The sequence below is a fragment of the Etheostoma cragini genome, chromosome 19, assembly GCF_013103735.1.
Source record: "Etheostoma cragini isolate CJK2018 chromosome 19, CSU_Ecrag_1.0, whole genome shotgun sequence".
NCBI classification, from domain to species: Eukaryota; Metazoa; Chordata; class Actinopteri; order Perciformes; family Percidae; genus Etheostoma; species Etheostoma cragini.
Genome location: NC_048425.1, coordinates 5,719,545 through 5,746,936, shown reverse-complemented (window position 1 = coordinate 5,746,936; position 27,392 = coordinate 5,719,545). Strand labels below are relative to the sequence as shown.

Here is a 27,392-nt window from a genome sequence, read left to right as displayed (position 1 = left end):
TAGCTAACTGGCTACCACTGGCACATTTACAGAAATGTTGATTAATGTGCATTGTCCTAATCAAATAAATAAATCTACTAAAATAAACCATAAACTACTGCTCTATATCTAAAGTAACTGGCTGGTAACAGTTACTTGTAAAATGCATAGTAAAGCATAGTAAAGCTTAAAGTAAAATCTCAATTTAGCTGGTGCCTAAGTTATAACATATTTGAGATTGCTAACATTACCAAAATGTCAGCTAGTTTGAGGTATGCATAGACTAACCATTACATAAGCTGCACATTTCCCGTATTTAAAAATTATTAAACATGGACTTACCGGCAAGTGATGCACGGGAATCATCTCACAGTTTCTTCATCTTGCTGCTGTGTTTTCAAGGCCATTTCCAAAGATGTTACTACTTCTACTGCCAAAGTTTGTTGGACGCAATCCAACAGACCACTGATATAGGGAAGGGCACCAATGGGTAACTTGGGCAGTTGAGTGGGTGATCTTTTTGTTTGTTTTTGGGGGGCGGGCACGTTACTTTCTTGAACAACTCTTGTTCTGCCTGTTTTGTGATATATATGCCTTAAATAGGCTAATATTACAATTCTGAAAAAACAACAGCTTTATATTTATTATGATGTATGATTTTTCATTAGGCTATTTTTGATGCATGCGTGATGTGTGTGATGGGAGCGACGGCGCTGTGAATCGTTAAAAAAACGTAGCTATATGTCACTTATAAAACACGTGATGCCGTGATCGTAAGATGGCATGCTACTGTTGTACAGCGACATAAGCAGACCCCCTAGCGGCTTATGGCATTAGCCGGTTGTCGAAGTGGCATACTGCTTGTGTTCCACCGGCACATAGCTACCGTTTAACGGGAGGTGGAAGCGATAACGTTAGGCAAGTATTTTCATACAGGCTTGCTGATCTCACAGTTAATATTACAGCTAACCTTGTTGATTATTGCTGTGTTTTACAATTGTGAAAATGTCCTGAAAATTGTTGACAGGTCGAAAAGTAGCTATCTTGATTCATAATTTCACAATCTCTGATTTTATCTTGATGCGATCGCACGATGCATTAGGCTACTTTTAGTAGTTAGTCAGTTTAAAACTGATGGTAAAAAATAGACAGACAGTCATGTTGTCCTAAAGTCTGATAATGCATCAATATATAAAGTATACAGATGTATTTATAAATATTTTGTGGAATTATAATTTGTATACAGTTATAACCCCCCCTCCCCTCTAAAATCAAAACTGGCCATTGCAACCAACCCCCAAAAAATTAAATAATTTCCTTTACATAATTAAAGCACCATAAGTTGATGCAGAAAGGGCACTAATTGTTAGTAAGTGTTTGACGTTCAAAATTTCAGTTTCGCTCAGAAGTGAAGCTCTCATCCCACCCAATGCTGAACCCAAAGTTACGCCTTTGTCTGACATATAAAGCCTTGCATAGTCAGGCACATGTCTGACTTGCTCTAACCTATGAGTACACATACAAGGAACTGGGCCCATATACATACATTAATAACATTATATATATGTAATTCTATTAATGCACTTACACAGAAATAGACATAATAACGAAGAACAAGGACAACAAAGCTGTACGAATAAAGGTAAAGAATATGTTATAATATTTTTTAATAATTTTCTTGTGACAGAGAGAGCACAGTATTTTAATTTTACTCGTCCGATGCGGCCCAAGCCCCACTAGATGGCGCCATTCACCAACAACAACGCACCGGCGGCTGGAGTGAGGGAGATGCCAATCGCTGCATACAACCATCTACATTTCTCAGCGAAACAGAGAGTAGAAAGAACCGGCTCGGGTGTCTCGGGTGAGCAGCTGTTATGTTTAATCATCACCTGTGAAAAGGGGGGTCGTGGTTGTAAGCGGCACGCGGGAAACAACGAACATACCACGTGATCAAATGCGGAAATTGCCCGAGCGAGAAAGTGTAGCCGGAGAAGAGCAAAAGAGGGGGAGTGGAGGCTGTGGTCTCCGTATGTGTTCGGAGCTGCTGGCGGTTACTAGCTGGACCAGACAACACGTCCGCACACAGACGCTCGGTTATCTGCACAGCTAGATGTACGAGTGATCTGCTGCCGTGAATACAAGTCAGGTAAGCTTGACGGACTACAAACTTGACGGTAAACAAACCAAAAGAAATGGGTCAGTTTGTGTTAACGCGACAACTTTTTACGGAAAAGATTAGTAACACCCAACAAGGACGGACCCACCTATCGGGACAGCTCACTAGCTAGCATGTAGATTTTCATGTTGCTGTGTAGTTTCATAATGTTAGTTACAGTAATTGTGTCTGGCTGCTGTACTAGTTTTTGCAACAACAAAAAATGTCACTTTTTAGTGTGTATTTATACAGTCACAGACTTGTTATATTCATTATGTGTTGTACTGCGTTATTGACCTTATTTATTCTACATGCACAATTAAGAGCGAAAAACAAGGGGGCACTGTAAATAGGGCCCCTACTACCCAGCACAAGTGCAATGTCTAGAAGTGTTATATCTCTTTTTACAGAATTGTATAGAATGACTGATACAATTTTGGCGATCAATTTTCTGTTGATTCCCTTTTCAAATAAGGGTCCCATGGCATGAATATGTCACTTTATGAGTTTTTTTAACATTAACTTTAACAACTAAGGTTTATATAAAAGCATCCAGAAAGCACCATGTCATGGGACCTTTAAATAACTAATTGTTTAAGCGCTAGAATCACATATTACTGATTAGTGCAACAAAGAACAAACGCAGTGGTATGGACAGGTTTAACGGTGTAGTGAGATTGTGTTAACTTTAGTAAAAGTTATGTTTTTTTTTTCATCACGCCCATTATATGCCTGTTTCTCATGGAGGAGAGCAAATCACTTTCCAAAAATAACAAGCATCAATTCAAAGCAGGAGACGGACTTGCTCTCTGTGGCATCTGCTAGTTTAATTTGTCAACTGTGGCACAGAGCTGAGGGAGGGCTGTCAGCTTCATGATTCAGATAAGGTGGTCATGCATGTAAATAAGGTACAGCGCTCACATCCTTTTGGAGGTTACTGTAGAAGGAACCAGTCTGTACAATGCATTGATTACCACAGTATGAATATACAGCAACAGCAGCTGTTACCAATAATTCATCACTTCTAACAACTCCTTTATAAATAAATCTGTGGTCTTTAATGACAACATTAGCTTTTTGGGTCACATCTGTCCTGGTTGACATTGAAAATACATTCTGACCTGTACCCGACACTATGTTTGTGATCAAAGCTTGAAACACAACAGCCCTGTTGCACCACACAACACTATCTGATGTCACAGTTGCCTTTTACCTCGCAACCATCAACAACTCTGTCTAACTGCTCGTGTAGGTTATTATGCCCTGTTCGGTTCCTTTTTAAGGATGTTGCTGTATCCCCAGTTTTCAGCAATATTACTGATAACAAGGATGGCCATGACTACAAAGAATCAGATCCAATATGTAATTAAGAGGAATTATCCTTTAGCAAGTTGTATACAATGGCATTGGCCAAATTAAATAATTTATTTCATGTGACAACAATCACCTAAAGCATTTAAGTAAACACCTGTAAGCTTGCGACGTTTTTGCAATGTTGTTTCCATCCAATCAGGCATACTTTACGTGTCACCCTGCTGCTCTCACAGCTGGAGACGTTTGAATCTCATCAGTGGCTTTCTAATCATAGCAACCCAGTTAGGCACCCGAAACAGCACTGATAATTCCTACTGTTCAAAGCAGATCATTCAGTGATTCAAACCTATTCTCAGTGGATGTGACATTGTTCTGTTCCATAATGTGACATCATTCCCTCCCGTGTTGCAGCAAGAAAAGCAAAGACTCTGGCGCTTTGTCTTCGTCCCCAGCCATGGCACATTAAAAGAACAACGTGCAAACCAGACGAATGCCTTTTATTGTCACTTTACAATTTTTACATGTACAATGAGAGACAAGTGAATCATGGGGTCACTGATCTTGCAAAATGTGTAAAAGGAACAATTAAATGGTTATACCACCATATATATATATGTTCTATTACTATGTATACCACCCACTTAAAGGAATCACATATATCAAGGTCAGACTTGGCACAGCTGATATTTTTTTAACAAGTACATTTTTCCAAGGCCATTGTTAAACCAGCAGCGTCAGATTTTTTTGTGTCCAGATTGCAATACTGAGCAATGCTGCAAAAAAAGTATGTTGTGTGTGTTTAATCTCAAAAGGATTGTTTAACTTTTTAAACTTGGCACTTCAAGTGTGACTTGCTGTATAATTAACTAGGGGAATACGGATTCTCTTTATCTAAGATTTAATTTGTCTTTTTTATAAGGTCACGATTCAGAATCAATTTTTGATTAAAAGAAAAAAATGTTACCGCTGACACTCACAATGAGGACCGTAAATAATGCAGTATACGTTTACAGAGGGGCACTTGAATGCACCATAAAAGTTCAGTGTGAGACCACCGTAGACGGATAAAGTAAGGGACCACATGCTCTAGCTACAGTTGTTAGTTTAGCTAGTTAGCTACATAACACAGGGAGGAAAGACAACATGTTGTAACACGGTGACTTCAGGGAAGCGGTTATTTTCTAGTTCTGTTGTTTCTCCGTTAATTCTGACTCCGGAAGTGGCCACGGTGTTTTAAAAAGTGCAGCAGCCGGCTAAAGTTAATTTAACGTCGTCTTTAGGTAACGGTATGCTAAGCTACCCCGTGTCTTCCGCGTGTTTTCTTCTTGTTGGGACACGTGCGAGTAGGCCAGGGTGGAGAGAAAGAAAATACCATGAGACTCGTCGATACTGCTTTTCATTTTGTTAATTGAAATTGAAAGCTCATATCGGTGGTTTTTCCATAAACAATCAAAATAGTGACACCCCTAGCACTAACCATTAGCAACATGTCAAACCTGGCGACATGTCCATGCTGCCTGATTGGTTCAGATGCCCTTCGAGATGATTTTAACAAAGCACCGTTACTAGTAGGCATTCATTTACAGATAATAGCATCATTGTCTGTCCCAACTCTTGTGGTCAAATGTCTTGTTTTCACTACTGCAAATAATACTGCTACAATTACTATTATTGCACCAACTACAGTTTTAACTTCTGATAACATTAGGGAGGGTAATGAGTCATTTGTGGTCTTTCAAAGCTTTCACCTGGTTTTTAATAATATGTAAAGTCACAGCTTTAGAAAACTTGTAGAACTGCACACGTGTTGGTTATTGTTGTAATAACCAACCAACTACAGGTAATGCCTGAAAATAAGGCTGCTCTCTTGAGTATTATTGCGGCAGTAGATCACATAGACCTGCCACCTATCCCATTCATATGTACTGCCTTTTATTTCCTGCCTATATTTCAATATTTATATTTGGCACCTCCCAGAGATGTGGTGAATGTTTTCCATTTGTGTGAAGCCCACGAAGAGCTCCTTCAACCCTTAGCTAATCCTCTTAGACTGTTTTGTTGTTTCCATTAATTGAAGTCTCTGTTGGGAGTCTCTGATACTCTTGGATTGACTTGTACAGCACAGCTGTGCTCTCAGCTGAAATACAGGCTAACATGTGGCCATGCATTTGGAAAGAATAACGCATACTGTGGCGTGCTTTTATTTCCCAGTTTTATTTCGCTCTCATGTTAAGCCTTTACCTTCCTCCTTATCTTCCAATGTTCTTCTGTTGATTTAATCATTGCCTTTTGTTCTTTGTCTCTTTCTCTCTCCCACTCTCTTTAAATTGCTAAATGATTCTCCCCCATTGTCTTCTCTGTCAAAACTTGTTTTGCAGGCTCGTTCTGTTGTCACACTGCTGAGATGACAAGGCTGTGACAGCGTGTGTCCAAGTGTGTCGGTACGGGACCAGTTCTTGTGAAATGGCTGCAGCTAAGAAGAGTGAGTTTTTATTTTGCTTTCCTTGCATGTTGTAATAAATATGATGTACACCAACTTTTCATATACAAAGATATGTTTTTTAAGTCTTTCAGTAGTACAAAGTCCAGTCTAAAGCTTTGGAAATCCATTTTAAATTGTAGATACGGCTTTGAGGCAGACAGCACAAGCAGCAGTAGTTAATATCTAAGTTGTAGCAAGCCCAGGCTAACCCACTGTCTTAGCACGATGTCTTGTTGTCTAAATCCATCCTGTGGCAACAGGCTGCACAATAAATTGCATAAGTTCATCTTAGAGGAAATGGGAGATGTCCAAACTTGCCTAGTTTGGCAACAGAAAGAAAATCAGTCTACTGTTAACAAATGCTTTCATTCAAAAAAGATTTATTTGAATCCCTCCTGCAACTGTACAGAAGCTAAAAACACTCTTAACTTCCGTTTCACGTGGAATTAATGTTTCTTAGAAGGGGTTGGCTGTTGCAATTAAAAACAGGATGACATATTCTTCAGTATACCTGTAATTGATAGCCCCACATTAACCTTTTCACCGGTGAGACATCCTGGGGGCATTGCAGGAAGGATAATCAATTAGATTATTACATAATCGATTTGATCTTTCAGTTGGGTTTCTTGGGAAAGGGGTGTGTTGATGCTGGCGAGTCGGTGTCAGCAGCTTCGCAACACTTTTTTGTGAAAGCAAGCAAATTTATTTCCTCAAAAGCAGGAAGGGCTAAAAAAAAAAAAAAAAAAAAAAAACGGATGAGAATGCAGCTGTAAATGACTCACATTTTTATCACAACAATGAATATGCGTTATCTCTGACCCAGTGGAGTATAGGTATGTGGTGTTTTCAAGGACCACTTTGCAGGCCTTTGTTCTCTTTGATAAGGTCACTGAGTGAAGTTTGGTGCAAAGGGAACTTCTCTATTGACTTCTTGCATATATTTTAACCAGTTATGTCTGGGGTGGACTGAAATGTCACAGGAAGAGTGTTTGTTGCCTTTTTCTACCCGGAGAGCTTCTTTAGGAGAATAAACGTATTTTCTAAATTAAAGACACTTTTACTGGGTAGGTTTGCTCTTGTAATAGGCAAGGATGTTTGAAGAAGCAGTTGGCTATTCAAACTTTGTTTACACTAATGTAGTAATGCTAATTGTCTTTAAGTTAAAAAGCTCCACTTTACATTAAGTGAGAGCAGGAAAAACAGCATTTTGTAAAACACGTATGTGTGGTTTTCAGCTAATTACCAGGGGTCAACGACCTCAGGCACATGTGTTACCTTTGGCACACAGTAGCTCAACTAAAGCACATTAGCAATAAGTGTGCAAGATAATATTTTGGACATTTTCCAATATTCATGCCAAATGACCTCCTTAGCAGCCATTGGAAAGAGCACAGCCTGTTATTTATGGAAGTTTGATTTACTTTTCCCCCATCCACATTCCGCAAAGACCCGCCCTACTCTGCCTCTGACAGGTTTGTACTCGTTGCCTTCTTCACAAAAATGCGACAAAAAGGAAAGAACTAACACTGTCTGAGCGGGCCCGGTAGATAGTGGCAGGCTCAATGCTGATAAGGCACACTGATAAACAAGAACTATTTAAAATGGAACTCCATATTATAAAGGTTGCGAGCCCTGTGTAGATGAACAGAGTGAAGCGCATGGCACAGGTGCGTCCAAATCCACTTTTACTAGGTTGACAGTGTAAAAAATGGTCTGCGTGCCAGGCGCGTGGTTAAGAAGGATTGGACTTAGTGTTGCCATTAATTCATAGGTGTGTTCTGGGCCTAACATGCAATAAGCCAATCAGTGTCATCTCCCATTCCATTTAAAAGCCTGGCCCGTTTGTCAATTTTCAAATTGCTATTATGATGGCAGATTTTCATTGTAATATTTATTTGTGATCTTTTGCACTCTTAAGGGATGCTGTGCTTCTCTGTCTGTGTGTTTGTGTGTATGTGTAACAAGCATAGTGTGCACACTTTGCAGGAGCCTAGGCACATTTTACTAATGCGGTGTTGCTGCAACATAACACTAAAATTCTGCGTTACTGACTTTAGACCAGGTTTTTCATGGTCAATGGCGCAATCACTTTTCATTGCCTCAAGATAGCAATGCGCCAAGAATTCACCTGAACACCCCCCCCTCTAAGACCAGCACGCCCATGGGCGCTGAGATGGGTACAGGTGCATGTGCTGTTTAAACGACGAGGGCGCTGGTTGGTCTTAAAATAGCAAAGACACTTGCGTCGAGCTTTGCGCCGCGCCGGCTGCAAGATAGGGCCCCATGTCACATATATTTGTGTTTCTCGAGATGGATTTGTGCAGTCCAACTGTAAGGCTGGAAAGCAGTGTACTTTAAACATAATTGAATTTGTGTTTTACAGACGCTAGTCCCAGGTGTGTTAGGTTATTAATATCTTCACCAGATGGAGAACCTGGCTATTTACAGGGGTAGGAGTGATGACTTGAGGTCATGGAAACAGGAAGGGAACTTGGCCATAGTGCTTTTTTGAAATCAAATGACAGAGCTGATCAATTGCCGGCGATGGTGTAAGGGAGACGCTGATCAGTCTACAAATACAGCATTGATTGAAACCAAATGTGGTGCTTCTTTTGGTCCTAAACCTGCTGCTTTTCCCCCATACAAATTGAAGATTTTTGTTTATTTGATGATGTTTTGGTAAAAGAGAGTGCTCAGAGAAGAAGGCTGATAGGCTAAGCACTATAATATCCACCAGAGGCAGACAGACAGATTAGTGGAAGGACAGAAGTAGATATAGATTAATCTGAAATAAGCCAGTTCAGTGGGATTGACTGTGCGTACACAAGTGCATGTTTGTTTGTGTTTGTGCAAATTTATCTGTGTGGTTATGGGTCTGCTACTACTGAGAGGGTAAATGTGGATGTGTATCCATGCTCTGGTTCTTTCTGAGATTATCCAACCCATCACAAAGGCCACAGATCTCAGGATTGTGATAATGAACCTGACAGAGGCTTGGTAAAGGGCTCTGAGGGGTTTGGATAGGTGCAAGTACATCACATGCAGTTATAAAGGGAAAAAAAGAGCTGAAGAAGTTAACATCAAAGCAATGCAGTAAAACGTGACAATGTCAAATATGTTTTTTCTTATACACACTAAATAGTTAAATTACTTTTAGGGGAATTCATAGCAAATGATTAGTCACCCAAACATTATGCACTATATCATCAACATTGTACAGTTATGAATGGTCATATTTACTGCTCTTGAGGCTGTGAATTAGGGTTGCTTGATATTGACAAAATGTGATGTAGCGGTATCAATAGCTAATATTACGATATTGATATTCATTTTGATATTTCTTAACAAATGTTTTGTTGTTATTTCTTAACTCATTTTAACAATATTTATAGATTCATAACAATATAGTCGACAGTTAGACTTATATACGTCGCTTTAGTGCGGCTGGACCACAGGTCGATCTTGAATGAAAAATATTCAATAGATCCAACTCCAAACTCCGCCTTTACTGCCTTTCATAAAGTTGTGAGATAGTTATCTGTGATAAATAGGTGCGGGGTGGGATTGGGTACCATTTGTCTAGTTCATTCAGAAACTTCTTGAAGCCTTTTTTATCCACTGTGTGGATGGGCATCATATCTTTGGCCAAATAATACGTTATAGCATTGGTGATTTCGGGATGCTGCTTTGAGTTCTTGTCGTACTTTGTGCCACTAGAAAAAACACTCGCTAGCGAGGCTTGTTTGGCTAGCTCTGGCGGATTAACTGCAACAGTTTTTTTTTTGGGATAGTATCATGCACTCATGATTCGTTCTGTTTTGTTGTCTTTATCTATTTTGTCATTTACACTGTCACTGTCAAAATATGCACACACACCACGTGGTATCCTCCATAGAGTTTGTCACATAGTGGCACCGTGTGCTGACAGGCACAAATGTGTGCAAGTGGCACGGTAACTGGCCAATAAAACACGATCATTATAACGTTTCAAGCAGGCTCTAAATCAAACACAACTAAGCCACACAGCCAACGGACGGGACGCATCGCTCCACAAAAAAACAAAACTATTGCATACTAATTGTGACACTTTCAATATAATATTGTGCAACGTGATACTGCAATAACAATATTAAGCTGATATATCATGCATCCCTACAGTGAATCAGTGTATTGATAGGCTGTACCGAGATGAGTCATGAAATCGGGACAGAATAAGTAGAGCTCAACGAATGACAAAATTAAACAATGCTGCCAGCTTCATCCATCACCATCATGGCTGGTCTTTAAAATAAGTCTGACTCTATGTGGTTCTACAGGAAGTTTTGAAGCATGTTTGATTGCAATGCTTGTTATGTAAATACACATAACATCACATTTTAGCAGTGACTTTTACATTCATGCCGCTAATGATTTTCCCTTATTAATTGTTGTCAAATGTCTTTAATAGATGTTCAGTTCTCACTTTAGAGAAAGTTCAGTTAGACTAATTTCCAATGAAAGCCCCTTCTCTTTCTAAACTCAAGAATATAACAAACCCAACTCAAGCTGCTGATAAATGGGCTTATAGTTTAAAAGCCTGCCATTATTAAGCTGAATGTGTGAATCTAATTATAGTCATGGAATTCTATTGTATGCACTTCTAGACTTCATACAAAAAGCCTCTTATAGTTCCAAGTCAGAAGTGAAGAGTTTTGTGCTTTTAGATGTGATATTTCTGGAGAGTAAGAGAGCTGTAGTGTAACTTTTGTAGTAAGAGCAGTGTCTTACGCACAAACTTAACAAACTTAACTTTGGTGGTGCCAGCGTTTAGTTGTTGAAAAGATAAAAATGAATGTTACATTAAATTGAACTGAAAGAATTGTAATTTTTTAAAATATATTATATATATTTATAACTAATAATGATAAAAACATGTATACATTTGGGAAATTTTTTTTTTAACTCACCCAAAATGTTAACTGGTATGGTATACGTCATGCATTGCTCTTAATGATTAAATGTTGAATACTCAACCCCCAAACACTACAACACTACAAACCTTCTTATCAGTGTCACTTTTGAAAAATGGTGGAAATCTTGATAATAGTTTGCTTTAATATATGAAATGAAGGCACATTGTCAGAAAAGAAAAGTAATTTTCACATATAAACCTACCCTGGCTCGTGTTATCCTTTATCTGGATTTGGGAGAGACTTAGGATATTGCGCTTGTATCTTTAATCAAAACTTCCACAATGGGATATTGTTAATATTGTAAGGTGTTCTGCTTTATCTTTCCGTATCAAACAGCTTTACATATTAAATAACGTTTTAATATAACCCTCCCACCCCACACACTCTCTCTCTCTCTCTCTCTCTCTCTCTCTCTCTCTCTCTCTCTCTCTCTCTCTCTCTCTAGCCTGCACATATGGAACATTATGTAACTCCTGAACTTATTATTGTGACCTAAATTGCTGATAGCAAGGATTTCTAATCGCTAATATGTGTTTGTATAAAAGTTTAATGGAACTAGGCCAAGGGGGGCAGTAATGTCCTGTGCTTTATGAAATGCAAAGACATAATTCAGCACGTGAGTTCAATTTAAATGCATTGGTGCAAGGGTACACGGTGGACTTGTCTCCTCAGTTTTAGCAAAAATGCATTTAAAACTTGCAAACATTGAGGTGTGATTAATTGTAGTAAGGCAGGATTTTTCCAGCAAGATGTAATTTAATTAGCGCTTCATGTGCTGTTGTTTTGGAAATAAGAAATATCAATTATGTAGCCATCGGTTTGATCTTCGAGGTAACTGTTACATTAATATCAGGCTCTGCTCTGTTATCTTATTAATTAATACAAGTGACACCGGTTTGACTTTGGCTTGTCATGGCTTGGCAGAAAAAGTAAAATGATCCTTTTTTGACAAAAATGTCTGTCTTTAAGATCTATATTTCTGGTCAAGATAAGGAGGGAAGAAATCCGTCTGCCAACAAATGTGAAGAAAAGGAGACTCATATCCCAACTGTCAAGATGGCAAGAATACCCGATTAAAGTTTAAATTGGAGTTAAAAGTCCCTGAAAACTGGATTTCAAAACTTTGTATGACTGAATTTCCCCAAAAATACAAGTTAATCTAACTAAAATGGAAGGAGTCTCCGTCTGTAGGTTTGTCCTTTGATTTTCCGCCAAATGGCATCCTAGGTACAGCTCACTCTCTGCTGCTTGCTACAGTCAATTAAAAAAGATAATGAAGAAAGACAGACCAGAGAGGTTACATTGTAGCAAACTCCAACATTTTAGGCAAGGTAACTTTCAGAATTAATGCTTTTATTCCGGGAAATAGACTGGTCCCAAATGTTAGCAAATGTTGTGTATGCTGCACTCGTAGGAGCCACAACTATGTCATGGCAAGTGTATTGCTCAGGACTCAAGGAAGCTCAGTGTTGAATGTGAAGTTGTTAGGAAGGGCGGTTTTAGAAAAGCTTAAAGCAACAATATTGGAGGCAGAGCCATGTTGAATCCAAACACCTTTTCAGTGTTGTGATGAAAATGCCTGGTGTGTTCATTATGATACCCTTTGAGTCAAGATTTAAATATACCCGAAGCCGGAGAAGCAGCACTAAAGTGCCTAGTTCCAGAGGTAAGTGGTGCTTATTGTTTTTGGTTAAATTTAAGTTATGGAAGAATCCCCAAAAAAGGACAACCTCCTATTAATAAAACATGTAATAAACATTTATAAGGTTGTGTTAACTTCTGTACATGTTTTACTCTCGTCTGAGGTCTGGGAAAAAGATGCTACATAATCAGCCCCAAGGCACTTCAAATTCAGACAAATTGTTTGTTGTCAACGACTATTATTGTTTTTGGAAGCAGGGTGTTTATTTGGAGAACGAGTTTCAATTCTCTGGCACTGGGAATAAATGCCTGGGCAGGAAAACAATAAATATCAGTGTCATAGGAGAGAGCTAAAACCTAGCGGGAAATAATATGTTTATCTTGTAAGCCTAAACTTCTTCAGCTCCTTTATTTTGACACCAGGATCCCGTGGAGACATAGAGGACTATGTGTTGTAATTTTTATTGAAAAGATAAGTTATAAGACAGTCTAAAATCACCATAGTAACTGAATAATTTAAAAGGCCACCTTTAATTTGTTTGACCTCTAGGGTTTAAACTATAAGAGCTGCCAGTAGCCTGCATTTAGTTGCAAAGCACAATAATTTGTAAGCAGATGTGGTCAGTAAGAAATCTCTATCATAAAAGCTGGGGAAGACATGATTGGCCAATTTCTGGTATTCAAAAAGGCCCCGATATTACCAAAACATGACTATATATTGGTCCCTCGCTCCTGTGATACCAACAATCTCAACAAACTTTCTATTCTAAGCAACTCTTTTGTTGATTGGAACTGCAGCCAGCAGAAGCTCCTGGAGCATTTCTACAATTTTTCCCTCTAAATCATCTACTCTTTTCAGACTTTTTCAACATTTATTATTTATATTATGTTATGTTATATTATACTATATCATATCAGTATCCTAATTTTATCCTTATTTTTTCCCCCTTCTTCCCCTCTCCGTATCTTGTTCAACTGTTTTCTTTCTTTGCCTTTTGATCTTTTTTCCTCTTCCTCTGTCCTTCAGTCAGGTTTGAGTGACTACCTTTGTACAGTACCTAATGTCACTGATAGTGACAAGCACGTCTTTTCTCCCTTTAAAAGAGATCCAGTGTGAGTGTTTTTGTCCATCTCTGACCTTCAGTGGCTCTGCCCTCTTCTCTCAGGTTGTGCGAAAGCAGGAGGCGTTCGGTTCTCAGAGCCCCCCGCTGTCGGTGCTCCATCACATGTTCACTTTGACGAAAAGCTGCATGACTCCGTCGTCATGGTGACTCTGGAGGATGATGGCAACTTCATGGTCAAGGTGTGTTCAACTAACTAACTAACTTTTGCTCATCTAATTTATCTTAAAGTTTTATCTCTACCACCTTCTGTATGCATTGTGTATCAAATTCTGGTTCTGTCACTCATATAAGCCTCGCAGGGTTCAAAATGTACTTTTTTGCCCACCAGCCAAAAACTCTTAGTAAATGTTTAAATTTCACCTGCCACTCAATAGATTACCATTGTTTTTTTGGCTGGTGAGTGAATCAAATCTACCAGCCACTTTCATATTTTGAACCTTGAAGGCAAAGAATAAAATAATTTTCCCATCATTATAACAGGTTATTTTCTCCAAGGGACTGACATTTTTGAGAAACACTCAATCTATAAATTACTATACTATCCATGTCCAGCTTATAAAAGTTAATTGTTTTTTTGTAGCTCATAATCAATTGTTGTAACTTAAACTGTAAATTAGTTGATGTAACTTAAACTGTAAATATTGGATTTTCCGTCTTTTGTTGGTTTGATTGATACCAAAATCACCTAAAAAATAATTTTCTCTCCCAACTTAATATAAGTAACAATCATATTAATCAATGTGATCTGAAAACATTACATCATCTAGTGAAGATGAACATTTTAGCTGATATTGAGGATCCACAGTTCAAGTCATTACTTGCATAAACCAAAACTATGACAGGACATGGTGTAATACTTATTCGTCAGGACGGATGTAATTGGCAGCAGTAAATGAGACACAATATCATGCATGACACTAAGACCGAAAGAAGATATCATCTGCAGTGCAGATATGGTTGTTGGTATGGTTTGTATGGTATGGTTTGCAGCAAATGTCAGCAATCACATCAATTTAGTTTCAAGGAGTCATACTAAAAACTGGAAATCTGTATTAGATAATGATTGGCTTTTTTTAGCAAGCTCCTTTATCAGCTGGCATCATCACATACTCCCTTGGATCAAAAAGTGTTCTGGAGTAGTTTTATGCCCAATTAACAGCCATTGTCCAGTCCCCATCTGCTGTATGGACACCATTTAAAGCAGATCACTAATCCAAGTCCAAGTAAATGTTCTTGTATAATATCTTTTTAGATCAGATTAACATTAAAAAATTAAAACGCTGTATAAAGTTTATAAAATGGAAGCAGAAGACTGGGAGGTTGATTAAAGGTTCATACTGCACAAGCAAAATATCCTATATCATTTAATCAAATTATTCATATTAAATAAAAACCAAGGCCATACCAAGCTACTATACTAATGATGAAAACAGATTTATTACCATTGCTCAAAAAAAGTTATCATTTTTGAAGCAGATATTAATTTAGATTTACTTGAAAAAACAACAACACTACCTTCTCACAAATCTATATGTATCTGAATGGTCCTCTGGGAAGTAAAATGAAAGTGTTATACTCATAATTAGGGGCTTGACTTTCCTGGGTGGCATGTTTTGCAAGTGGTGGCGATAATTTGAGATGGTAACTCTTTGATCTAGTGGGGTAGTGTCCTCAGTTTCTACGAGCTTTGACGGGCTTTATCTGTGAAACATCCAGGAGAAGATTAAAGTCTTGTTTCATCACCGTTAATCTCCTCTGTCGGCTATAAAGGCAGAGAACAATGATATCAGACTTCTCATCTGTTTTTTTTTTAGCTGTCAGCTCTTAAACTCTGGAGGAGCTTAGTGTAGGAGGCAAGCAAAAGGCAACCAAAGGTGCCATCAACTCCAAAAAAAACTTCACCAGCTGAGCAGACTTCATTTACATAGAAGCTGCTGGTGATTGTGATGCTAATGAAGGGTTGCATAGATGAAACATGTTCCCTCATGTTCAATTAAAATGTAGCTCATTTATTTCTTTGAGATTGCTGTCTTTTTACAGCACTTTAATCCCACATGGCCTTGGATGCAATTATTTGTGGCCTTCTATTTATTAGTAAATAATATTACTGTGAATACTCATTGACCATTGCACTTTATTATTGTACCATTATTGGCATTGAAAATACAGAAAGAAACATGAGGGATACTTTGCAAAGATCTTTGGCTGGATTTGAGCACAGGACATGAAACTGAAATATCTTAAAGTCCACAGAGGATGAATCCCAATGATTTTGGTGGTTTTCATATAGCACCACCGTGACTTAACATTAGTGGTTTTGAATGAAATGACTTTCCGTCTAGCACCACCATCAGGTCCAGTTTTAATTTGAGCAATACTTTGGTTTCTGACCAAAGTCAAAAAATGAATGACCTTCCTATCAGCCTCAGGGCTAATGTTAGTATGCTAATATGCTAAACTACGATGGAAACCATGGTAAACATACTTATTAAACATCTGCATGTTACTATAGAGTTTGTTAGAGTAGGGCTGGGCGATATGGAGAAAATCAAATATCACAATATTTTTTACCAAATACACAGCTGCAAGCGTGGCTGCAGACTCTTTTTTTAGATGTTGGATGAGGACACTTAAAAGGAGAAAATAAGAACCTCATCTATGTATGTTAATAAATATGATATAAAAATGTTTATTGGGGGAAAAAAACAGCGTTACACCAGTATTTACACAATTTGTATGACACTTAACGTTGCAAGTTATGTTCATTTAGCACTAAAATTCTTAATAAAATTAGGAAAAATAATTTTTATATGTCAAGTATTTAATTCCTGCAGGAGCATACAAAAATAGGCTTTAACATGTGGTTAATTCATATTGACTATTCTTTGAACACCGAACACACTCAGAAGCCTTTCAGGTGGACCCTTTCTTCTGCTATTTTTCAGTAATACCAAAATTCCAAATGAAGGTTTAGTACAGTCACTGTAGCGAAGACTTTCCAGAGCTTTGAAACTACAAATCAATTTGCTAAAAAGCGTCTCGTACACGTGTAGATGGACTACAAACTAGGCTGTGACCTTCACAGTTACAGAGCAGTGTAAGTTTGTGCGAGTGTGCTTCACAAAGCTCTTTAAGGGCATTTGAGAGTGGGCACAGAGTGCTGTCAGCCCTGCGTCGTTGCTCATCGTGGAGCTGAGGGGAGGGAGGTGGTATTGCTATGGAAATGGCCCGAGGCGGTTGTACATACCAAATATGAGGTGGGAGTGTGTGGGATGTAAGTGGTATGCATGCAACAGCTGTATGAATACCAGTTTTGAATACACAATGTCGGTATTTCCCTGCGTCAGGCGGGGTCACTTAGAATTGAAACACAAAATGTTTTTGTGGGTTTTCGTATCTGATGAAGATAATGGATATAAGCAGCTATCAGTGCTGCAGAGATCAGTTGGAAAATTTGTGTGCAGAGGCCCTTTAAATTATTTAAGTGACTCAGGACAGCCATGTTTATAGACAGATTACAGATTACAGGTTACGTTTATGAGCTTTATCATTAGGTTAACATGCACATAAACTATAATAATATTACTGTGAGTAACCGGATTAAGGGTTAATGACCGAAAGGATGTGTGGCCGCCTACAGGAAACATTGCCATAAGAAAGGACTATAGTTGTGTTCAGTTTTGGTTTAGAGCAGCAGATTCATATATTGACAATGGATCCAAGAACATTTTTCTGTGCTCCAGGAACACAAGGTGAAAAGAGGAGCTGCCGCAATAACCATGGAAACCTATTCTGGTACAACCTCTAAATACAACAAGAAAATGAGCATACAATGACTTTAATGTCTCATTCATTGTCCATGGAGGATTTTTGTTTTATTTTCTCCCAGTGACATCTCATTTAGAAGGATGTCCTGTTTCTATTTAGTAAAGACTGTTTCATGTTCATAAATACTGACTTGTCTTTCTGACCTGGATATACAAGTTCATAAAATGTGTGGTATTTTTCCTCAAGTTGAGTAGAATTGCACCATTGTTTTGGATAAACTATTTTTGTCTCTGGGTGTGTCTAACTCCCAGTGTTACACATTTTAAAAGATTACATGTTACCGGCTTTGTTCAGTAGAGCACTCGTAAGCTAGAGTAAAAATGAATCAGAATCGTATTTATTACTAAAGTAGGTTCTCACTGGATTTTGCCTTGGTGTATTTGGTGCATACAACAAACGTAACAAAAGAAACCAAGTAACAATAAGACAAAGTACTACTATAGTCAAGACCACAGAAAATAGATTTATTAGAAGTACTGTATATTTTTTTAAATCAAAGAGTCTGTCAGAATCTGTAGCTTGGGGTCCCGGACCTTGTTGATGAGGCCCGAGGAAATCGGGAAGAAACTGGAGGTTTTTGCTGTGAGCGTACCAGATGGTGATGGAGCAGGTGAGGATGGACTCAATGATGGCAGTTGTAGAAGTCCACCATCATTGTCTTTGACAGGTTGAACTTCTTCCGCTGCGGCACTTCTTCTCTTGTGCCTTTTCGAGGTCCTGGAAGATGATTGATCCCGGGAAGCGGATAGGCTCCACAATGTAGATTGTGGAGTCCCCCACGGTGATGGGGGCAGTTGGGGCTGCGTCTTTCCAGAAATCCACAATCATCTCCACTGTCTTCAGATTGTTTAGCTCCAAGTTGTTCTGACTGCACCAGGTCACCAGGTGGTCCGTCTCCCACCTGTAGGCGGACTGATCCTGACCAGAGATGAGTCCAGTGAGGGTGGTGTTGTTCGCCAACTTCAGGAGCTTGAAGCTCCTGGTTGTGTCAGGTGACTGGAGGTGCAGCTGTTGGTGTACCGCGACTTACTGACTGAAATATTTCACATTGGTTATCACTCCTTGGTCTCCATCATTAAAGCAACCTCTCTTTTGGTCCAAGTCTGCAGCATCACATTCATATTACTTCAATCTTTCAGAGGCAGTTCAGTGTCTGGAAATGCGTGGGACTATGCTCACTGAATGATTATTGTTTTTCTGTGCAGTGCTCTTCCAGTATTCCTTTGCTTCCCTTCCCACTTCATGCTGTCTGCAGCCTCTGCTCTGCTGCTTCAACCAGGGCTTGTGGGGGGGATGGAGCTGCCGTTTGCAGATCTAGCTGGAGGGTTTTTAGGCTTATCTTACCATGCCTGCACTTCCCTGCGGTTTTGTCTTCTCTCTCCCTGTCTCTCTTTTTTATTCTGACTCCTCTGTGAGGCTTTCTTCACTTCTCTCTGTGACAACTCCCTCATGAATTTTTCTCTTTGAAAATGTTAGGCAGCTACCCCTACATCACTCTCCTCTCTCTACCTGTCTGTTGCTCTTGTTCTCACTTCCCCACCGTCTAGTCTCCTTTTAAATTTTGCAATGGATAGTATGAATTGCAAAAAAAGGTGTAAATTGTGCTGTGTGCATTAGCAACAGGAGTGTTGGTTGTGTCAGTTATGTATGATAACAATTTGGAACCTGTTTTTCTTTTGTTCTCCTATAAAAAATATTTTATTTGACTCAACCTAATGGGTGATCTTGAATAGGGCTGCAACTTATTGTTTTCCCTATTGATTAATCTGTTGATAATTTTCTCAATTATTTAGTTGATCAGTGAAAAATGTCAGAAAATAGCAAAAAATGTTCATCACTAGTTCCCCTATCCAAAGGCAAAGTCAAATTGGTTGTTCTGTCTGACCAGCAGTTCCAAAACCAAAAGATATTCAAAATTCAATGATATACATAAGAATAAAGCTAAACATACAGTATTCACAGTTGAGAAGCTGAAATCAGATAATGTGTGTTTTTTGCTTAGTAAGTGAATTAAACAAGGAAATCAGATAATTAATTTTCTGTTGATGAACCAGTCAATTTGGGGAATTTATGTGTACAAATCCTTTTTAAATTGAACAATTAAGTGTCCTTTCAGAATTTTGGAAAGGAACCTTGCATTCATCATTGCAGATATAGCTCTGACAATGCTAAAGATTAGCAAGAGTCAGAGATACTTGTTCATTGCCACCACACAAAAAAATCCATGCCGACTTTGAATTTTGTCCTTGTGGGGGCCCATGCTGGCGTCCATGTTTGGGTGTTGGAGCTTTTGGGGAGTCTCTACTACAGCCTAGAAACTGCTACAAGGTGAAACCACAAATAAGATTTAGCTTTTAAATTAATACTGGGATTAGTATTATTGGAAGATTTGGGAATAGAGTGGAAACCTGGAGGCAATTTAGTTAACTTCCCATCAGGCTGAAATTGCCAATTTGGCAGAGGTGAGGGGGATTAAGATCGCCAGAGCAATAACTAATGATTTCAATTAGAGGACTCCCTCACAGAAAATTCAGGCCAACAGTGTAAGGCTTATAGGAATTAGTTATCCATTTTTCTCATAGAAATTAATCCTTTATTATTGAGCTGTAATGGATTTGCATGCCCTGTGAGGCCAAGCCAAAGCCTGATTCCCTCCACCTATGCCAAGTTGGATTAGTCCAAACTTTGTGGGAGAGAGAAAGACTGCCATTGTTTTCTTTACTTGTCTCTTTTCCTTTCAACTCTCTAAATATCTCTCCCTCACTGTAGGTTGGCTTCCTAAAGACGCAGCACCGGTATGAAATAGTGTTCACCTTGCCCGAGGTCCCCGCTCTGGGGAAGGATGTATGTCCAGCACCAGTACCCAGTCCACACCTCCGGATCACTGATATCACACCAGCACCAGAGGGTAAGATCATGGAGGAAAAAAACAAATGGGAATAAACACAGCAGAGAGTGCATCTAAAAGGAACTTACTTCATATCATGCTTGCCCTGAATTCTATTCAAGTATATCAACCACAGAACAATGAACTGTATATTGCAGCTTTGTTGGACTCTGCACACTAGCTGGAGAAAGAAAAACAGGGAGTCTTGTTTGCTTAGTAGTGTCTGTGTGTGTGTGTGTGTGTGTGTGTGTGTGTGTGTGTGTGTGTGTGTGTGTGTGTGTGTGTGTGTGTGTGTGTGTGTGTGTGTGTGTGTGTGTGTGTGTGTGTGTGTGTGTGTGTGTGTGTGTGTCATATATATATATATATATATATACACACACACACACACACACACAGCTAGCTAGCGTTAGCTGTGTTCTGCTTCTGTTGGCTAATCTCGTAGCTCATCCTCCGGTTTCTTCCAGTCTCTGATTCTCTTGGGGTCAATGTCAATATGTCTCGCAGCTTTTTCACCCGTTTTCCTCCGCATACTTTAAAACTTTTTTGTTTTGTTGTTGAAAAGTCCGTCGCTAGCACCAGAGCGTCATTCTCTGCTTTCACTACGAGACCCGTGTTACATCTAATGTAGCTACTGCCGTCTAGTGGTACCTGTACGTTACTAAACATTACAATTGGCTGTACATGAGTACCATAACCCATGAAAAAAAGCATGAATATGTTGTTGAATCTGTTTAATTAAATTGGTAGAAATGTACATGACGATGAACTTGAATGAATGGACGAAAAATGCCCTTGCCAGTAATCCGGACATCACAAAGTAAAAACAAAAGCAAAAAGAACACAACATAATAAAACACATTAAATAGCTGATCAATCATCAGAGAAATCAAAAGCAAGTCACAGCAGATTTTAAGTTCCTTGAAGAGCTCTTAAATGTCATTCATTTCATAAATCCCCTTTTAATTACTTTTCTTAATATTAGTTATCTTCTCTAATCCACATACAATGAAACATTCATTCAGTTGGAAATTTACAAATATAAAAACGAGACGTTTTTTGTTGCAGTCAGGTTTGATGTCAAATACTACAGCAACACTGTAACAGGCGGCTGAGGTCGGACCAGATGGCTGAGGATTACAGGAACAGACAGCTGAGGCAGTGTTTTGCTCAACAATTCGTCAATCATTACAACACAACTCACTTTCAAACTTTTGTTTGTCTTGAATTCTTGTCACTCGTTGTGCTGTCTGAGGTGGTAAACCCTCTTTAACGGCTCCTCCTGGCAACCAAACCTGCTAAATTGGGCCAAAGGTGATCCTCTAATATATCGTAGTCCTTCCCACTAAATGCCTGTAACTAAAGCAGGTCACTGACCTTTACCTTAGCCTACTGCCACACTCCTCATATTACACTCTGTACCTGGAGCTGTATATATGATGTGTGTGTGTGCACGTGTGCGTGCGTCAGTGCGTGTCAGCTGTGTTCATGGGTTTTCCCATTATTTTGATCTCTTGATGATTGTGTGTCTAGTATCAGTCTGATCAATATTCAAAACATCACCTCCCACAGAGATACAACAAAGTGGGTGTTACATGTGTGTGAAGTAAATCTCTGCAATAAAGAGGAGATCCACTCCTCTTCATCTGCTTTGTGTTTCCCAGGAGGTCTGAAGGTGACATGCGAGTACATGGCCCAGCAAGAGGGAGTTCTGTGTGAGGAGGTGCTGCTGCAGAGCGAGACCAACCAGGACCTCTGTGTTAAAGTCAAAGTACACGCCAGAGTCATGGGTGAGGCTACTTTACAGATATAAGTGGTAATAATTGCTTTAGCTTTCAAATTAACTTTTGTTGGCTTGTTTAACTGTTGGGCAACTCAAAGTGTCCAACCACCTGTTTTGTGCGTACTTTAAATCTTTTGTTGTATTTAGCCGCTACAGAGCTCTTGGACAACGGCTACCAGCGGCAGTTGTTTAGCCTCCAGTAGGAATAAGATTGGGGTTAAAACCCTCCCAAGGAACAAACAAGCTTTTCCTTGGTAAAAGTATCTTTGTTAACGCCGCAAAGTAAACTCTGCTCTATGGCTTGAAAGCGATGTGTTTTATGTGTACCCGTTTAGAGTACACTGTCATTTCACAAGATGATATATGGATGGCAGTGATTTATTCATTGATAGATTTATTTACTTTTGAAAGAGGAGTTAATCATTTTGGTTGAGTAATCACTTTTTGCAGGTCACATAGAGTGATCGTGAATGTGGTGTGAGGATTGTACATGTGTGAGTTTTGAAAATTCAGTAAATGTGCCAAAGCATTTGAGAAAGTCTGTAATCGGTGTGCTACTGCCTCCAACTGGTTACTCTGTACCCTGGGTCATTTTAACAGCAATAAAAATAGAAAGCAAAATGTGGTTAGCATTTGTTTTGGGTTTTTAAAAAAGCTCATGTGATAATAGTTTGTTTTAAAATCTCAAGAAAGGGGATCAAACCCTTGGTATTTTCTAAAATGCTAAGTTCTTCTTTAGCAGTAAAGAAAGACTGTAAAAAAAAACGTCTCTGCTTTTCTGAAGCTCTCTGAGGCAGAGAAGAGGCGGTAACAAATTAGCATTTTCTCCACTTAAATCCGTGTCAGTAAGTCTGAGTTAGGTGCTGCCGGATGTGTCAGCAGATGGAGACCTCGGTAAAGAGGATGGATGTATGTTTCCATTAGTGCCGGCGTATATATAGCAGAGCTAGTGTGTGTTTTTGTATGCATGCACATATGTGCTTGAGGATGAATGGTGGTTGTCTTGGTGAGTAGTTATTTTTACTCATGCAGCGTTGTCTGAACATCTGTCCAGATGTCTGTGAGTAATTGAGGCCTGGATGATGACCAGATCAAAGGATTAAGCTCTGCTGTTACTCTTAGCTGTTCTACTGCGTTTAGATCGGTGGCTGAATGCGTGTGATGTAACATTGAGCCACTGTTCAACATTCACTGACTGGATATTGCGCTAACTGTTGTGGTGTCCAGGGAGCAGTGAAGAAATCAAGAACATGTTTTTTTTAGTTTGTCATAAAAGAAATCAATACAAACAAAAGTACTTTTTATTTTGAGTATGTACAGGCCAAAGGTTTGAACACACTTTCTCATTCAATGCATTTCCTTTATTTTCATTACTGTTTACATTGTAGATTATCACTGAAAGCGTCAGAGGCATGAGAATCCATTCGGTCACCTTTTTCCCGTCGGACAAAGACACGGCGGTTGGAACCAAAGATCTTAAACTAGGACTCATCAGACCAAAGCACAGATTTCCACTGGTCTAATGTCCATTCCTTGTGTTTCTTGGCCCAAACAAATCTCTTCTGCTTGTTGCCTTTCCTTAGCAGTGGTTTCCTAGCTGCTATTTGACCATGAAGGCCTGATTCACACAGTCTCCTCTTAACAGTTGTTCTAGAGATGTGTCTGCTGCTAGAACTCTGTGTGGTATTCATCTGGTCTCTAATCTGAGCTGCTGTTAACTTGCGATTTCTGAGGCTGGTGACTCGGATGAATCTATCCTCAGCAGCAGTGTTGACTCTTGGTCTTCCTTTCCTGGGGCAGTCCTCATGTGAGCCAGTTTCGTTGTAGCACTTGATGGTTTTTGCAACTGCACTTGGGGACACATTCAAAGTTTTCGCAATTTTCTGGACTGACTGACCATTTCTTAAAGTAATGATGGCCCCTCGTTTCTCTTTACTTAACTGATTGGTTGTTGCCATAATATGAATTCCAACAGTTGTCCAACAGGGCTGTCAGCTGTGTATCAACCTGACTTCAGGACAACACAACTGATGGTCCCGACTCCATTAATAAGGCAAGAAATTCCACTAATTAACCCTGACAAGGCCCACCTGTGAAGTGAAAACCATTTCAGGTGACTACGCATTAAGCTCATTGAGAGAACACCAAGGGTTTGCAGCACTATCAAAAAGCAAACGGTGGCTACTTTGAAGAAACTAGAATATAAGACATGTTTTCAGTTATTTCACCCTTTTTTGTCAAGTACATAATTCCAAGTGGTCATTCATAGTTTTGATGCCATAATGTAAATAGTCATGAAAATAAAGGAAACACATTGAATTAGAAGGTGTGTTCAAACTTATAGCCTGTCCTGTATGTGTGGGGGGCACAAAAGTGCATTTGCCGGGAATCGAACCCGGGCCTCCCGCGTGGCAGGCGAGAATTCTACCACTGAACCACCAATGCATAGATTTGTGCCATATGCTCACTTAACATTTTCATAGTGAGCCCCATAAATAGGATTTAATTTCAACTGTGACATTATCTATCGCAAAAGATTAATAAATGTTCATTGGACGTGTTTAATACAGTGTGCACGCATAATGTACCCAACACTGCCTTGTTCATAATCACTGTTCAAAAGGGAGCTTCCTGTGTTCCACGTGGGAGGGCCTAAAACTGCATGTAAGCAGATTCCATTTGGAGGGTGTTGCACAAAACAAAGCTTCTTTGTCAGTCCTTTCTCAAACGCTGTGTGCACACATGGATTATATTCTTACAGTTTGTGACTGATATGTTTGACCTTTCAATGGACAGGGAGTGGCTGTTTGGTTCAATGGAGACATAATTAGCTCAGAAATACCCTCTTGAGAAATGCTCTTCCTTTGCGTCTCGGCCAAAAGTCAGTTGCTCTTCAGTGTATTCAAAATGCTTGACAACACTTTAATAACAAATACAAGAGAAAAAGGACACAGCATTCCCACGCTTGCATCCCTTCACTGGCATCCTATAAGTTTTATTGCCAATCATTTGTAAGTCACTCTGGGCAACATGTGAAGACACCAGTGTACTCAATCAGTTACTTGTCAGGTGGAAGATGGTGTTTGGAAACCCTCTCCTCCTGTTCCTTTCTGACTTCGGTTTGGGGGGGTGCTGTGTCCATTTGTGGCCATTTCTGTAACTTTCCAAAACCAAAAATAGGACATTTACAACCTTTTCATGCTGTGATAGGCCAGCTGTACAGATGTGAATGGAGCCAAGGTTTGAAATTCTCTCTCTAGCTTTTTTTTAATTCTTGTTACAACTATTTATTTCACTGTTTATCTGAACAACTGAGTACCACACTATAAATTTCCTTCAGGAGCAACAGTCTGCTGTAATTCCTATATTTAAACATTGCGTCTCCCAACTTCTATATCACGTCCGGCTTTCCACTTTGCTAGCATTTGACACTTTTGCCTTCCAAAGAAGTCAGACAACATCACATGCAGTCCTTTTTTTAGCACAAAGAAGCCTGAGATTGTGGGACATGGGTCTTCTGGCTGTTCCAGATATAGTACCAGGGGTAACCAGGACACTTTGAAGCTCCCAGCTTGAGGCTCCCAGGCACACCAAATATTGTTTAAAATCAAGTTAGGTCAGCTTTATTGTCAATTCTGCAATACAGTATGTGCCAAAAAACGCTGACCCACGGTGCAATAAGGACACGTACAACAAATCACAGTACAGAGTTGTTGGGGGCAGAGGGGCAGAGGGAGAGAGGGGGGGGTGTTGAGCTTCCTGACAGCCTGGGGAATGAGGCTGTTCTCCTTATTACAGATATTAGAAAATGTTTGACGGATGGCAGAAGGCTGTCATAGTGTTACGGAACGGCACCAGAGGTTGGGTCCAAAAGCAGACATTAAACAGGAAATACTGTTTAAGTGATTTAATAAAGATACATGTGTACAGTGAACAGAGCAAGGGGGTGTCATGTCCAGAGGATCCAGTGGTGGGTGTAGTGTGCTCTCCAGAGTGTGCCCTGTGAATCTGTGTCTTTTGTTTGTGGCATTGACCATGTGGTAATGGAGTCCAACAAACAATTCCACCACGTGGCAAACTTCCTTGAATCCAGAGAGAAGCAGGGCGGCAGGGCTAACAGGTCGCGTGTGCACAAGCAAGCGAGGCAGACTGAAACGGGAGAAATTACAGTGATCTCCAACTGTACCACGGTAGTAGACTGAACGCTCTGGCGATACATTACAGAGCCGGCCTTAAGTTCTGCTGGAGAAGATTTGGGAATGAGCTTCACCTGGAGCAGCCTGCAAGCTAAGCCACAACCACAACTCACAGACACTGGAGGGAGAAATATTAGGGATAACAAACAGGGAAACAAAACAACACACACAAACAGGGAGAGCGAGGTGCTGCCATGATGGCATTATGACACATAGTTGTAATACAGAGTGACTTCAGCTTTAAAGTCTACGGATACAAGTGGTAACTGGTCCTGGAAACATCTTAGTCTGTATGTATTACCTTAGACTGTATAACCACGTCTCATGCCCGTGGATGAAAACTGCAGACAAAAGTATTTTTCCCATTGCTTTGAGAAAGTGTTAAATGAACCTGTCCAATTAGTGAATTTCTCTCTTTCTCTCTCTCTCTTTCTCTCTCTCTCTTTCTGGCACTTATCTAGATCGTCACCACGGTACACCCATGCTGCTGGACGGAGTCCGCTGCATCGGGGTGGAGTTGGAGTATGACTCTGAACAGAGCGACTGGCAAGGATTTGACTAAAGCTCCTGCTCCCCTTTCACCTAGAAAACACACACACACACACACACACACACACACACACACACACACACACACACACACACACATACACACACAGCTGCCATCATTGAAGTGTACCCCTTCCAAATTAAACACTCACCGAACAGGAAAGTGTCACAAATGATTCAGTGTCACATAATGTACACACAGCGTTCATTGTTGGATTCAGAGGAAATGGATATTTGCGTCCTGAGAACATTAACATACAAAAACATTCCTTTGCTGCAACTTTCACAACAGCATCTGTACAGTTTGTCACTTTCCTCCAATTCTTGTTTGTCACCATGTTGTATTCTGTGGTTAATCTGTGTTTTCCTTACTGAACCTCTAGAGGGCAGCAGCAGTCTTTGAATCAGGGCAGCCTCCGATCCCTTTTCACCGCCTCTTGTGTTCCAGTTTACTCTTTTCATGATGTGCAAACTGAATCCCACATGGATTTATAGGTGAGGG

The 27,392-nt window shown here is 39.6% G+C and overlaps 1 protein-coding gene and 1 non-coding gene across 3 annotated transcripts; one reads left to right on the top strand and one right to left on the bottom strand.

Annotated features, from left to right (window-relative positions):
• Positions 1-1,776: 1,776 nt before the first annotated feature.
• c19h20orf27 (chromosome 19 C20orf27 homolog) lies at positions 1,777-27,392 on the top strand. 2 transcript variants are annotated; one of them, XM_034856263.1, is made up of 7 exons: positions 1,777-1,843; positions 5,830-5,933; positions 13,693-13,829; positions 20,248-20,386; positions 22,027-22,152; positions 26,803-26,954; positions 27,001-27,392. In XM_034856263.1, the coding sequence occupies exons 2-6, from the start codon at positions 5,915-5,917 to the stop codon at positions 26,901-26,903; spliced, it is 522 nt and encodes a 173-aa protein (XP_034712154.1). In that variant the 5' UTR covers positions 1,777-1,843; positions 5,830-5,914; the 3' UTR covers positions 26,904-26,954; positions 27,001-27,392. The 2 variants fall into 2 exon arrangements, with proteins under 2 accessions (XP_034712154.1, XP_034712153.1); XM_034856262.1 differs by having other exon boundaries at positions 1,791-2,128.
• Positions 24,520-24,590, bottom strand: trnag-gcc. Its single transcript has one exon. It is a non-coding gene; the product is annotated as a tRNA-Gly (tRNA).